The sequence below is a fragment of the Rattus norvegicus genome, chromosome 13 (assembly GCF_036323735.1).
Source record: "Rattus norvegicus strain BN/NHsdMcwi chromosome 13, GRCr8, whole genome shotgun sequence".
In the NCBI taxonomy this organism is placed as follows: Eukaryota; Metazoa; Chordata; class Mammalia; order Rodentia; family Muridae; genus Rattus; species Rattus norvegicus.
Window position 1 is genome coordinate 107,369,518 of NC_086031.1, and position 15,304 is coordinate 107,384,821.

The 15,304-nt window shown below is 48.2% G+C and overlaps 1 protein-coding gene across 2 annotated transcripts in view; it reads left to right on the forward strand.

Moving 5' to 3' along the window:
• The window catches only part of Lamb3 (laminin subunit beta 3), a 41,568-nt gene that overhangs the window by 7,004 nt on the left and 19,260 nt on the right, over positions 1-15,304 (forward strand). For both annotated transcript variants that reach the window (XM_008769856.4, NM_001100841.1), the window contains exons 4-6: positions 12,108-12,222; positions 12,705-12,778; positions 14,588-14,779. In XM_008769856.4, coding sequence (XP_008768078.1) covers positions 12,108-12,222; positions 12,705-12,778; positions 14,588-14,779 — 381 coding nt within the window. The remainder of the gene's footprint in view (positions 1-12,107; positions 12,223-12,704; positions 12,779-14,587; positions 14,780-15,304) is intronic.

The window sequence follows — 15,304 nt, forward strand, 5'->3', positions numbered from 1 at the left end:
ATATATATATATATATATATATATGTGTGTGTGTGTGTGTGTGTGTGTGTGTGTGTGTGTGTGTGTGTGTGTGTGTGTATCCACCTAAAATATATACATATATAAAAGAGTTTAATGAGGTTATCTATGATGGAGAAGCAGAACCCCAACTAGACATCATATATTGTTCATACTCTTAGCAACCGTGGTTCTCCTGGGGCAGATGTAATTGGAAGGCATCTTTGATTTGCATTTCTCTGATAGCTAATGAGACCGATCCCCTTTTTGTGTTTACTTGCTATTTATATTCCAACTTTTGAGAACTGCCTCTTATTAGCCCATTCATTGACATTACTGTTTGAGTTTTTGTTGTTTAGTTGAGTCCTTGGTATATTATAGCTATTAACCTTCTGTTGGATGTATAGCTAGCAAAGTTTTTTTCTTCCTTTGTAGGCTAGCTCTTCCCTTAACCATTTCCTTTGCTGTACAGAAGCTATCTGATTTCTTAAGGTCTTATTTCTTGATCATGGGCCACAATTCTTTAGGAACCAGAGTCCTGTTCAGGAAGTCCTTGATTATGCCCACAGCTTCAAGTGTTTCTCCTTTAGTTTCCGGTCTTGTATCAACGTCTTTGATCTACATGGAGCTGATTTTTGTTACATGTGAGAGACGGGGATCTGGGTTCATTCTCATACATGTGGACATCCAGTTTGCTCAGCTCCGTTTGCTAAGATGTGCAGTCTTTTCTACAATATTTATTTTGGGGAGATTCGCCCAAAGTCAGGTGACTGTGGCTGTGTGGGTTTATGTCTGGATCTAGTGCTCCGTCGTTTTCCACTAATACAATGCTGGTTCTGTTCTTGCGGCTCTGTGATATATCCTGAGGTGAGGAATGTCCTCCTGTAGCACTATTTGTACTGTACTGGAGTACTTTGGCTCTCTCAGGTCTCTTGTGCTTCCATATGAATTTTAATGACGACTTGCCTATTTCTGTGACAAGTGGCATTAGAATTTTGATGATGCATTGATGTTTTTGGTAAGACACTGATCCCCGTCTCTCACATGTAACAAAAATTCTCACTGAATTAGCTCTTCTGATCCATGACTATGAGATCAGTTTAAAGTTTGCCTTGTGCAGGCCTTTTGCTTCCTTGGCTAGATTTATTGCAAGGTATTTTAAATAGCTTGGCCTTTTTAAGGGTTGTGGTATTCTCCCACAATGCCCCTGAACCTTTTCTTTAGGCACTTCAGATTTCTTTTCTTACCCCTCAACAAGTTGGGGACTTTTTTCACTCCTTCATGACTCCTTGTCTCCCTCTCTGTTGCCTGACTGGCCTATTTTGTTTTTGAAGATAAGGCCTCACTATATAGCTCTGGCTGATCTACAACTCACTATGTAGACCAGCCTGGCCTCAAACTCACAGAACTTACCCACTTCTGCCTCCCAGATGTTGAGATTAAGGGTGTGTGTCATCATGCTTAACTTTACTTCAAGGCTGAGTCTCCCCAAGTTGCCCAAACTGGCCTTGAATATGCAACGCTGTGCTCTCAGCCTCCTGAGTAGCTGGGGTCCTTAGTCACTTTACTGCCTTCAAAGTGGGCTTGTACAAGAGAGTGGCGGGAAAGCTTGTCAGGAGTGTCTGCAGACTCTACTGGAAAAAAGAAAGAGGAAGAGAAGTGGATGATTGCCTTTGACCCTGATGAAGGAGCGAGGGTTTTTGCCGATACACATTCCCTGGCTGCCCTGTCCTCAGGACCTGAAAGAAGGTATTTGAAGTGCTCTTGCCTCACTGTCCGTTCAGGCGCTGGCATTCTTGTGGCTATTTTTAATCACAGAAGGAACCGAGTAAGGACTTTGGAGATGCCTGGTGAAGACAGACGTGCTGTTTCCATTGTCACCCGCTTGGATATAGGAAGCCTGCTTGACCAGGTTGGGTAACAGACCACTCCCTGTGGGTCAGGCAACAGGGGACTCTGCAGTGCTAAGCTCTCTAAGCAGTAGAGAGAATTCAGATGCCCACCTATAGACCTCCCCCAAATCATGTGCCACTAAGCCCAGGCCTGATTTTCAGGGGAGACTTCTGCTTTCTTCTTGAGACTGGCTTGCCCCGGAAAATGGAGCAGAGAAAGATAAGTGCCCCATTGTGGAAGATATCCTCCCACACAGCCTCTGAGGAGAGCTTTTTCCCTGAGTTGGCCTGGACATCTGGCTTCTCCCTGGCCTGCCCTCTGCCTCTTTCAGCAAGCACCCCCCAGGAACTGGCCTCTTGTCCTGCTTATAAGCAGCCTCCTGAGAGCAAAGTGGGGTACTTGCAAAAGAGAAGTCTAGACTGTTGCAACCCTGGGGATGGGTAAATATTAGTTACTTTCTGCTGGGAAAGCGAAGAAGCTTTGCCTCCTTTTTTTCTTTTTCTATGGGAGAAATAAATCCAGGAAGCCTTTTGCAGAGTAGAGAATGGGACACCTTGGAGGTGATGTAGAGTTCCAGGTCTCCTGCCAACTGCAGTGTGACCTTGGGCAAGAAATCTGGCTCAGTCACTCTAGCCAGTGTGGGACACAGTGGTCTGAAGGGTGCCTCTTTGCCTCTACAGTCTTGAGGATGAGCTGGGTGCAGACGGTACCATCTCTCCTGTGCCTCCTGCTCTCTGCCTTGTTTCTCTTTTTTCCTTCTCTGTTCTGTATTTTCTCAAAACCTGTGATTTTTCAATGATGAACACACACACACACACACACAAGTGCACTTGCGCACGCATGCACACACCGTGGAGGTGCAGAGCTTCCTCCTCAATCCTGTGTTGGGTGCATTGATGGCTCAGAGCCCACTCTCAGCCACACGTTGAGCAGACCCAAGCCCTTCTCTCCAGGACAATTCGTGAAATGCATCACACCAAAAATCTTCTATAAACTTGCCAAGTGATTATCATAGCACCTTGTTATTCCTGTGAGCTGCAAGAGCGTTTGGACTCTAGGAACAAGGAAGTGTTGAGTTTCCTGAGTGTTTATGCAGGGAGGGGTACTAGGCTGTTAACATCTCACCTGCTTCTCTGCTTTCCCTGCATATCCCTGGAGTTGAGGCTTCTCTTCTGTCTATGTAGGGGTCACAGTGGTGGCCTCTTGAGGTGGAATGAGGGCCAGTGTAGAGGGACTTATGACCTCAGACATCTCTGTCTCACTTCACCCAATCCCTCCTCAGCTGGGCTGGGTGATGGCAGACAGTTGCAGGCATGCTGGGATTCTGTCCAGTTCCAAAAATGTTCCTTCCAGCTTCTGGCCTCAAGAAGTAACTCCTCTGCAAGCCAGCCTTAGCCTGTCTGCACGTTCCTTCCCCAGCCCTGTTCTGCCTCCATGGCTGGCTGGACACTGTGGGCCCCAGTGCTGGCTTCTTTGGATTTCAGCTGCATGTTGCAACCCTTGTAGTGGACATTGGACATAGCTATCTTTGTCCACTTGTACCTCCCCCTACTTTGCCTTTCTGGGCCGGCCTGCCTTCCTGACCCATTAATGGTCTGTCCTTGAGTGTGGGCTACGCTCTACCAGAACTGCACTGCAGTTTCCTAGTTCTAGACAGTCTGCCTCATGCTTTCCTCATCTGGCTCCTGTGTCTTCTGGGTAGGCTCGTTGTAGAGATATTCTCTCAGCCCCAAGGCCTGGATAACGTAATATGTGACACCCTCGAACACTGATGCACCTCTGCACTACTCCTGAGCCGCAGATGGGAGGGAGCAACGGTTGCATCCAGTTCAGGAGAGGGTTGTGAGGACTATGTGGTAGAATGTCCAGAATGAATACAGAGCCTGCAGAGGCCTGTGCTCCTTCAGGTCGCTCTTCCTTCCTCCCACCCCTCCTTCCCTACTCTTTTCCTCTGCCTCCCCCATTCCCTCTTTCCCTTCCTTCCTGTATCCTGGGGGCTGTTTCTACTCACGGAAGCAGCTCTACCCACAGATCTCCTGAGCTCATCTTCCTTGGCAGGTCACTCATACACCCCATGGAAGCCAAACCACCCTGATCTACCTTCCCTGATTCCTAAGGACATTGCTGCCAGCCAGATCTCTCTCTCTCTCTCTCTCTCTCTCTCTCTCTCTCTCTCTCTCTCTCTCTCTCTCCCTCTCCCTCTCCCTCTCCCTCTCCCTCTCCCTCTCCCTCTCCCTCTCCCTCTCCCTTCCCCTTCTCTCCCCTTCCCCCACCTATCCCCCTCCCCTCCCCACTCCCTCTGACTGCTGGAGAAACCACAGTCAGTCAACCCTGATTGGAGACTGAGGTCCTGGTTCTGACTCAGAATAGAGTTTTGTCTTTGGGAAAGCTCTGACTCCAATCTGGATCACTATTTCTCCACATAAGAAACTTGCCATTTGCTCAGCCCTGGCATCTCTGCCAGTCTCTCAGAGGGACTGCCTGGTATTTTGGGATCATTGTATAATGGCTGCCCATGAGCAAGGCTTCCTGAGGCAGAGACCCAGAGTCCATAGCTTTGTCAGGATGCTTCCAGCCTGTTTTCTGATTCCAACAATTTTGACAGCATGTGTCTGATCTGTTTCTAAAATGTTCTACCTACTCCACCCCACCTCCTTTCTGAGGGAAATTTAATCATCCGTTGTCTTAATGACAGTTTTGCACAGCACATTCCCCAGGTTAATTATCTGTGTAAACCAAGCAGCTGCCATTTTAGTCTCTTGCAAAGGAGAGAGCGGCAACCAGTTGGAGATACCTTCCTCCTCAGCACTTATAAGCACATGAGCACCCACATGTCCACTTCTGCCCACACTAGCCCCTGCTTTTCCTTGTTTGGAAATGGTCTGCTTTTGTGACCTTCAGAAAGATTAATGTGTAGGCAGAGGTGTGTGCGTGCGTGCGTGCGTGCGTGCGTGTGTGTGTGTGTGTGTGTGTGTGTACACTCACTGTATTAGCTGTTTCTCTGTAACTGTGATCAAACATTATAACCAAAGGAATTTTCCCCTCTGCCTCCCTCTTCTTTCCACTCCCTTTTCCTATTTCACTCCCTTCTTGTCTTAAGGAAGAAAGGGCTTATTTTAGCTTCTGCCTACAGGAAAAGAGTCCACGATGACAAGGAAGACACTGTCTTAGGAGCAGGAAGCAGAGAGCTCATGCTTCATCCGTCTACAAGAAGACAAAATCAAGAATAGGAAGTAAGGAAAGGCTCTCCACTCTCAAAGCCTCTGTCTGGAGAACATATTTTCTCCAACAAGGAGTCAGAAACAGCTCCATGGACTGGGTGCTGTGTGGTTTAAATACGTGCACCTCTGTAGGACATTTCTCATTCAAACCACAGCACAGACACACATATTGCACTGCTTATGGTGTCTTACTGTGTGGCAAGATATATGTCAAAAACTCTGTAAGGAATAGATTATTTTATTAACTCATTGTTTGAAGGAAGGCTTTATTTTGGCTCACAATTTGAGCCAAACTCATCACGGTTGAGGAGATCATGGCTGCAGGCGTGTGCGAGGCTGCTGGTCTCATGGCATCCATAGTCAGGACGATGGATAGTCATAGCAGCAGAGATGAAGGCTCTACTCAGCTTGCTTTTCCTTTTTATTCTGTCTTGAGAGCTACCCTGTGGAACGGTGTCACCACTGTTCAGGGTTTCCCCTCTTCAGCAAGACTGCCAGGAAACATCCTTAGAGTCATACCCAGAGGTTTGTTTCCTAGATGATTCCAAACCTAGTAGAGCTGGCAATGAAGATTAACCATCATGCACACGTACATGCATACCCACACTACACACACATGCACACACACATGCATGCATGCACCACAGATACTCCTCTTTCCAAAAGGTTTTTGGACTTCTTTCTCTATAAAATATTGGCTTTCCTGTTCCCCAACTCTGAAAAGGCCTAAGGGCTCAGGCTTCTCCCACTGCCGCCGCTCTACTCTTCTGGGTGGGCACTGCAGATTTCCTTATTTTTAATGTAGTCTCCCTCAGGGAGGGTCGGCCATTTAGACCTCAGCAAAGGTCGATATATCAGAGACATAGGTGAACTTTTGCCAAGGGTCCCCAGAGAGTAAGTGCCACCCATGAGGGGATGGAAGAAAATGGAAAGGAATGTTGGAGCAGGATAGTTACTGTCAGAGGGAAGCAAGACCTGGTCACATACAGTATGAGGCTGTGAGCTCATGGCTACTATGGGCAAGGGAATGGGATTGTGGAGCTAAAAGGACAGAGGAGAGGAGAAAGGCCTAAGGGGGAGGCTTGGAGATGCACACATTCTGGCCTGACTTCTCACACCACCCTTCTTGGGGTTCAGACCCTTATTAACATCAAACATGGCCTTTGCTTCAGAGGGAATCGGGGATTTTCCCCCTGGGTCACGTGTGAGTTGCTGTGGTCTAAGAACTCAGATTCAGGTCATTCCTCCAAGTGACAGTCACACTGTGGAAGTGATCACATGACCTGCCTGATGACACTCAGCTTCTGGGCTGGTGGAAGCTCGCTGTCTGCCAAGCTTATGCATTTAGAAGGTTTTACCCAGCGGTCAGTGGGTGTTGGGCACAATGCAAAAGATGGGGAAGACTGAAGATAACCCAGACCTTTCCTTCTCTGAATCTACAGCACTCGGACTCTCCACAGTCATGGAGTTCTAATCACCTTTAGAATCTTTAATGCAGGTCTGGAGTTTCTAGGAAATTCTCCTCATGCCTCAAGCAATGTCCTCCAGGCTGTCTTTGCCAGCTGGGTCCTCTGTGGCTACAGCATGGACTTAGAAAGCCATTGTCAGGGGTAGAATTGACTTCCCACTCTCAGCATTAGAGGCATCTTTGATTTAGAGGCATCTGCACCTTTTGAGTGAAGAGGAGAAGAGGGCAGTGTTTACAAAAATCTACTTAGTCTCTGTCATGTGGAGCGGTGGCCATACGGCTTCTGTATGCCTTTAGTCAGAGTGGCACAGGGCAGTATGGAGTCAGGTACATGATTCTCTGCTTCATCCATCAGTTTCCCCAGCCAGGAGGCTGGCGGTACCCACCGTGCAAGATGCAGTATATCCGAATCCGGGGTCTTGGAAGGGTGAGCCAAAGGTGTGCTGGTAGTGCTCGGGAGAGCAGGTGTAGTGTAATTTGGAGGCATGTGGTGAGCCTGGGCTCTATAATCAGCTTTGGAAAATTGCCTTTCTCAATTTAGACAGTGATCTAGCTGTCTAAACAGTCTGCTCTAAATGAGAAAGGAGAAGAAGCTGAAAATGGCTGAATGTCCTGGCGCCTCTTCCCACCCAGTACCTGCTGCAGGCCCTGACTTTAGCTTTTTGTTGGTTCTAGGGAAACTCCAGGAGGTTGATGAACCCCATGTTGAGGAAGGGCTGTGGGGTGCCTTCTCTGGCCTCCCACAGTTCTTTTCTGGGAACCAGGTTTCCCAGCAGGCCTCTGGTCAGTGTCTTCTTCTCCTCTTGATTCTTTGGTCCTGCCGGACACCCATGGTCCTGTGGTTTTCTGGAATGAGAAGCTCAATCCAGGGAGTTTTAACCTATGTTATAACAAGGACAACTTCTCACCACATCCATCTTGTGCTTTACCAAGGAGGAGGCTGACATGGGAGACATGTATTTTCTTTCTTTTTTGATTTCTGTAGAAATGTTTTTTTTCCCTCCAAGACAGCAGGCCTTTTGGTTTGTTTTATTTTGTCCCTGGTCTCCTCCTTCAGCCCCTGGCTCATGCCTGTGACCCTGGATGTAGCTTTGATGAACATGAAGCAGCCCCCTAGACCATCCCTGAAGGGAACTGCATCTTGGATAACCAGAGCTTGCTTTCCTATTCTCCCCCACTGTTCTTCAGAGCCTTCTCATGCATGCTCCTTCCTTCTCCGCTGTGATTCAGGCCCTGCAGGACCTTGTTCATTCCTCTGCCCTAGTTTAGCTCTCTGGAAGAACTTGTCTTTCAGCCAGATTGCTCAGATTCTAGAAGGCTCCAGGAGAAAGTCCAGCCTCTCCAGCTGGAGAGAAAGCAGGAGCCAAACTGGCTGGAGGCCTGGCAGGCTGGACTGATAAGAATGCAGCATCTCTTGGATAGCACGCAGAGAGTATGCTGGCTACGTGACCCAGGGAGGGAGGCAGCAGCTGCTGGGAGCAGCCATTACTCTCAGCAAAAGGGGCACATAGGACCTGTGAGAAGAGCTTCACACACACTAACACACACACATGCTATTCAGAAAAGGAAACTGAGGCCAGAGGTTCTCTTCTGAGCACACAGCTTCTCTTCAATCGAGCCTCTATTGTAGCTGTTCTATTTCAGGCCCATCGTGCTGGTGAGTTGACAGCATAGCTACTTAAAATACCTGTGTGGAGCTGGGGCTTAGCTTCTCTTTGAGCACAAAGCCAATTCCCTGTTCAGCTGTTTTACCAGACATGAAACCCTTAGTGTCTGAGCCCAGGAAGTCATCCGATCCCTCATCAGTACCTGTACACGTGGAAGGGTGGTGGAGATGGCTTGAGGCCCTCATGCCCTCCTTATGACTGAGGGCAGCTCAGAGCAACAAGCCTATACTGACACTGAATATCTTTAACATATTTTATTTATAATCCTGTCTATATTCCTACATATAGAAGTCAATACTAAATACATAAAAGTTTAAACATATCAAAAACTAACCAGAAGGGGGAAGGAGTCACCTAAAATCCTGTTAGAGAGATATTAAGTTGAGCTCTATGCTCATAGGTCAAAATAGATGAGTATTGGTAATTGTGTGTGTGTGTGTGTGTGTTTTCCCTACTATGTTGGCATATTTCCTTCCAAATGTAGTCTGTTCCTTAAAAAAACATATCTGAGATTATATCATATGTATGTATGAATTTAGGCTTACCTTTAACCCATAAGACATTGTAATGTAATCCCTTCCCCATGCAATTGCACAGTTTTCATAAACTCTTTAATAATTACATAACTGTCATTTGGGAGCACCAAGGCCATTTCTACCATCTCGGGCTCCTTGTACAATGTCCTAGGCTAAGAAAGAAAGAGCCTTGTGTTGCGTGCTGCCGTGGCCAGCAAGGGATGGGCTCAGCTCCCAGCCTGGGGTGGGGAGCTCGGGTGACAGCATTTGCCAGAAGGCAGCTGGCCCTTGTCTCTCCTCCGGACATGTGCTGAGTGCAGACAGAGTGGAGTGGAAAATATGCTTATGAGGTGGGGCAGAGTGAGGGGAAGGGCTCACTCCCTTGCCAAGGACCAAATAGGGTCTAGAGGGGCCTCCTGCTCTAGTCTTCTCTTGCCCAGAAAAGATGACGCTAAATGCCCAGGCATTTTAGCTAGTGGTACATCTCTCATCTCCATTCTAGCTACACTGAGTTGGCTGGAGAACCTGGGTATTTCCCAGAATGCTCTCTGCTATTGTGGGCTTCCCCAAGGTCATCTTGAGGGTCAGCACGAGCCCTGCTAGGCGCTCTGTGGACGAGGCAACATGCTTTTGTCAATGTCTGTCACTCAGCAGCTTCCTTGGTGTGAAATAGAGAAATACTGTTTCCTCAAAGGGCTGCTGTGAAATTCAATTTTTTTAATTCTTTTTTCTTTGTTTGTTTCATTTTGTTTTTTGGGGGGTTTGCTTTGATACAAGGTCTCTTTTAGCCCAGGCTGGTATTGAACTCACTGTATACCTAAGGAGGACTTTGAACTTCTGATTTTCATGCTACTCAAGGCTAGGATTGCAAGCATGTGTCAGCATGTCTAGTTGTAATCTACTAGGGATCAGACCCAGAGCTTTGTGTATTCTAGGCAACCATTCTACTACCCAGGCCTCTTAAATAGGCTCTAATATTGACATTGAAATGACCTAATACAGTTCCTGATACCTGGCCAGTACTCCCTCAGTTAATTTCATTTTCTTAAGAGTCTTGTTATGTTGCCTACTCTGACACACCAAACTTGAGTTTAAGCTATCCTCTTGCTTTAGCGTCCTTGAGCAGCTGGTGGCATAGGCTTAATAATTAAGGTGGCTTAACCTTAATACCCAATTCCTTACTTCCTCTCCACTCCTTTCAGACACGCTGAGGTCAGGAAAGAGATAGCTTATTGATCGTGCAAATGAAAATAGTTGGCACATGTTGAGCATAGCCAATCATTGCTCATCCATCCATCCATCCATTCATTCATTCATTCATTCATTCATTCAGCAAGTGCTTAGTCAGAGCTAGCAGTGTCCTGGCACTTTCTCTACGCTGGGAGGCAGTGGGGGAAGGAATACAAACCATCGTTCTCATGGAGAATACACTGTAGAAGGAAGAGTCGACAGAAATCAAGAGAAAGTATATAGCGCAGCAAGTGGAGATGTGTGGTAAGAGAAATCCAGGTGGCAATGCCCAGAATGGAAAATGGCTGGTAAGTGGTGGGCACAGTCTGGTTTACTAGGCCATTTTAGCTGTGATAAGGAAAGGTGAGAGTACTGTTCCTTCACTGACTAGGACTAGGAAATAAGAAGTGTGGAGGAGAGCTGAGGCCCTGGAAGCAGGACACTCAGTTCCCCTTCTTTTCTGGGCCAGTGCTGTGAGCGCACAGAGGAAATGTGGTGCTGGCAGAAGAGAGTCCATAGCTCATGAGCAGGTCCAGCATGGTCACGTGAGCCTGAGCAGAGGTCCCCATGCATAGGACACTGATCAGGCAGCATGTGCCTTCCCTGCACACGGCTGAGTCTGAGCAGCTGGAAGCTGATGAGGTGAGGTTAGAGGCCTGGGATGTGTGGAGAATCAGCAAAGCCCAGTGGTCTTGCCCAAGCCTTGCTTCTACTCGGGAGGGAACTTTGAGCCCTGTGGGTTGTGCTCTTGGATTTGGGGCAGGGTTTGGGGTTATGGCTACTCAGAGAGAGCAGGTGTTTGTGTGTGGATCCCGAGGAAGCTGGGGCAGGGCCACACTGTGACTGTAGGGAGTGGTGTGCTCATAGGCACAGACTCAGAGACGAACCACCCCCCTGGTCACCCGCATTTCTCCGTTATCTCTGCCTTGACCTGGAGTCCATCCACATAGCTCTGTAGTTCAGTCCCATGTCCCGCTCAGAGGGAGGTATGGGGCACGGGAGGTGTGGGTATTGTTTACTAGGCCTGCCTCAGAATGACAGTTGTGTACTTAGTGTTGTCAGCTTGATGGATATTAGAACGAGCCCAGCATTTGGGGCATGCCTGTGTGGGGTAACCTTGATTATGTTAACTGTGGGTTTGACTGAGTCCTGGGCTACATAAAGCGGGGAAAGTGCTGAGAGCAGCCCCGTGCTGCGCTTTGACTGTGGATGTGATGTGAGCAGCCCGAAGCTCCTGCAGCTTTGACCTCACCAGTACAATGGACTGGTTCCCTCTATTGGCAGAAGGGCTCACTGAGGCCGGGAAGAGGGTATATGAGGGAGGACCTCTGCTTGGTTGTCTGGAGGAACTTGGGCATTGGGAACTGGTCTTAGTGACACACAGGTTGAAATCCTCTGAGGAAGCAGAGGCTTTAGCGATGGTCGGAGAGATCTGACAAGGGCAGAGTGTATCTTGAATAAACTCTTTATTAAGTTGATTTGGTCAGAGATCTTATTACAGCAACAAGAACAGGAACTGAGACAACTCACTTCTCTCCTGTGGACAGGGCATCTTGGAGCTGGGAAATGGTAGCCAACTGTGGGCTTCCTCCAAGAGACGTGCAACCTCCAGAGCCCAATGCCATGCCTGGCACATGGGACGTGCTCAACAAATACTCGCAGAATGACTCCAATTCAACCCTCATTCAGCTTACTGAGTAAAAGGACAGGGTCAGGGAGGAAGAATAATGGAACCAGCACCAGATCCTCCAATTCCCTTGTTCTCTTCTGTGTTCCCTGACACAATAGATGCTAAGTCAATGTTGGTTCCTCCCTCCTCCCCCCTGCACATATCCCACCTCTGCAGTTTTAAGGCAATGGCACAAGTCAAGATTGTGTGTCCCTTCCCCAAACCCAACATCGGTTTGCTTTGCTGTACCTAGGAAGACCACAGAATTAAACTAAGTGATGGCCAGTGGCCCTGTGATAAGAAATTCATCTTTCTTGGTGTTAGTGGCATTGGCAGGTCCTCTGAGGGTGGAATTCCAGATGAAGACATGTGCTAGGTTCCCCCCAGCACATAGGGGAGAACCCTGCAAGGACCCATGCTGAGCTGTGCCACTTCCCTCCCCCACAGTGGCAGATGAAATGCTGCAAGTGTGACTCCAGGCTGCCTCGCAACTACAACAGTCACCGAGTGGAGAACGTTGTATCGTCTTCAGGCCCCATGCGCTGGTGGCAGTCCCAGAACGGTGAGGACCTGCTACGTGCAGGAGCTCCACAGGCTGGGGCACACGGAGGTGTTCCAAGATGATTTATTGGGATTTCTGTGGCAAAGGGTTGGGAGGTGGGCAGGCAGAACCTTCCAGCTTTACTTTGGGGGTCTGTTGGATGCTAAAGGTAATGAGGAAGTGTGCTGGGAGAAAACCACATCTGCTTCACTTTGCCCTTGTCCCTGTGGGTGGGTGCATGGAAGGACTTGTGTCTTGGGAACGAATCTGTTTATGACAGACAGGCTAGGATCCTCTGAGGTATCAGAGGTGTCAGTGATGGTATCACCATCTGACAAGGGCAGACTTGAATATATAACACAAGCAGAAACACACTGGTCCGCTCCGTTCCCAGAGGTGGCTCAGTCAAGGTTAGAAATGCTCTGGCTACCCAGAGCTGATGTTATCAAGGCCTTTGAGGGTGTTGGGGAGATCATCTTGTCTAACTTTTCTTGTCCTTCCAGATGTGAGCCCTGTCTCTCTTCAACTGGACCTAGACAAGAGGATGCAGCTTCAGGACATAATGATGGATTTTAAGGTTTGCTCTTAAGGACCTCAGGGGATAGGAGAGGGACCTGGACTGACAGAATACAGTGCTTTATCTCCCTAGGCTGGGATGGTGGTATCATGTGCTTGGGGGCCTCTTTCAGAATAGGGGCACTCACTAGGATTTTACATTATGGTAGCAACAGATGGCTGGCTGTTACCACCAGGAGAAGAAGGCTCCTTCCCAGCCCCTTGTTCTGGTCATGTTGCAGTCGCAGACCTTGGTCCTCTCTGCAGACAACATCTTCTACCTGTCTAATCAACTCTATTCTGGTTCATACAACTTCCACTGGGCTTGGTTGCCTTTTATGATTTGGATATAAAATGTCCCTGAAATAGCTCGAGTGCTGATGGCTTGGTCCCCATTGGGTGGACCTAGTCATCAAGAGGTAATTACATCATGAGGACTCTGATGGAACCAGTGTATCAATCCATCGATGAACTGATGATCTGTGACATTATTTCAAAGTGATGGAGGCTCAACTCTCCTTCTAGAGCCAATGGTTTCCATTCATTCATGACAGGTCATGAGAGGACCTAATTTTATTCTTTATACAGAAATAGTCAAGTGCAAAAGGATAAAGTTTCGTTAATAAGACGAGACAATCAGGAAAATCTATAAGACTCTCCAGAGTGTGGGGTGAAGTGTAACAGGACCCAGTTTCTTGTATGGCTGAGGAAGTTGGCTCTGAGGGCCCTGCCCTACAAAAGGTCAAAGTATTTTGAGAAATGCCAGCAGTGTTTGAACAGAAGCCCAGTCTCTCAAGGTGACAGTTTTGAAAGGCAGTGTTAGCTCAGATATTGTTAAATGCTTTCACTGCTCTACTGTCTCCCATTCATGTATCAGGTTTGGTCACGCACATACGGTAGAACTGGCATCGTGTGTTAGAAATAGAAAGATGTTTAAAATGAAGTCACGATGAAGCTGGATTCAGTGGCATTGTGATGACTAGGGGGAGGGCTTCTGTCAATTTCTGGAGACGCCTTTGGTGGTCACATCTGTGGGTATGGCAGTGGGCCGAGGTCAGAGATTCTGATGAGCATCTTGCAGCTCACAGAGCAGGCTGATGGCTCCTTTGTCCAACCACCAAATAGGAGCTATGTTGGAGCTGAGAAATCCTGCCTAGAAAGCAGGAAATTGACTAGTCAGGACAATGGTGCTGTTTCTGAGGGAAGTCAGATGCAAGACTGGGAAACACGGCATGAAAAACATGGGCAGAAAAGAATGCAAGTTAGATAGGTATAAAAAAAATCTCCAAGCAGAAGTGACATTTATACTTCCAATAAACAATGGGAAGGAACCCACAAGGGAGGAGTGTTTCAAGCAGGAGACCAGTGGAAAGGCTGAAGAGGGGATAGGCTCACTGAGGTGGGAGCTGGTGAGGGCCAAGCAAGGAGCACAGAGCCTTTGCACACAAGCTCAGGTTAGGGTTTGTTCAAGAAGGGTGGGTGTGTTGGTCTTCATTCTGTCATTGTGACAAGACACCCAAAATACAGAAATGCTTAACAGGAGAAGGGGAGTGATTTGGGTCACAGGCTCAGAGGTTTCAGCCTGTGATCACTCAGTCCTGTTGCTTTGGGACCAATGGGGAGGCTGGACGTGATGGTAGGGTGGCTTGGGATGGGGGTGGGGCACTGACACCTGTCACTTTCTACAGTCCTTGCTCTTGCTGGGCCATCTCTCCTCCCTCTTCTCTGCAGAAGCCTGCTTCTGTAGTCGTGTCCCCCTTGGAATACCACCAGTACCTTTTTCCCTCTGTCACTCAACCCTGCTCTACATCTCTGCCCCATGTCTCTCCAGGGTCTCATGCCAGCTGGCATGTTGATTGAGCGCTCTTCTGACTTTGGCAAGACATGGAGGGTGTACCAGTACCTGGCGACAGACTGTGCCAGCACCTTTCCCCAGGTCCACCAGGGCCAGCCCAAGAACTGGCAGGACGTCCGGTGCCGGCCCTTGTCCCAGAGGCCTAATGGGCATCTGACTGGGGGAAAGGTAGGTACAGGGACCTGAACCAGCAGTCAAAGGGAGGGAGCCTGTATCTCCCAGTCAAGTCATGATAACGTGTCAGGTCAGGTCATCTTGCTGGAACCTTCCAGAAACATCTTGCCATATCTCTGGCATCCTCAGCTCTAACTTTCCCCAGCTTCCTCCTATAGGGCTCATGGGATCCCTCTGTGGGCTTTGTCGTAAGATCTTTGGGGTGGCTACTTACATACAAAAAACACATGTAATTTCACTTTCAAAAGAGTTACCGCAAAAATGAGTTTTTTGTTTTAATCTATCACTCTGCCAGATTGTAGGGGAATTCAAGAATAACCCAGAGCTCCAAAGACAGCTGCAGTAAAAATTACAACTTGCCTCTAAAAACGCCCAGAACTTTCTCTGGGAGTTTTCCCTATATGGTCAAACTCTTTCCCAAAGCACACCCCATTCTATGTGGAGGAGGCTATAGCTTCCTTTTCCCTCAGAAGAGAAGCAGCTCAGGTGACAGGAAGGCTGAGCGCTGCCTCCCTGTGG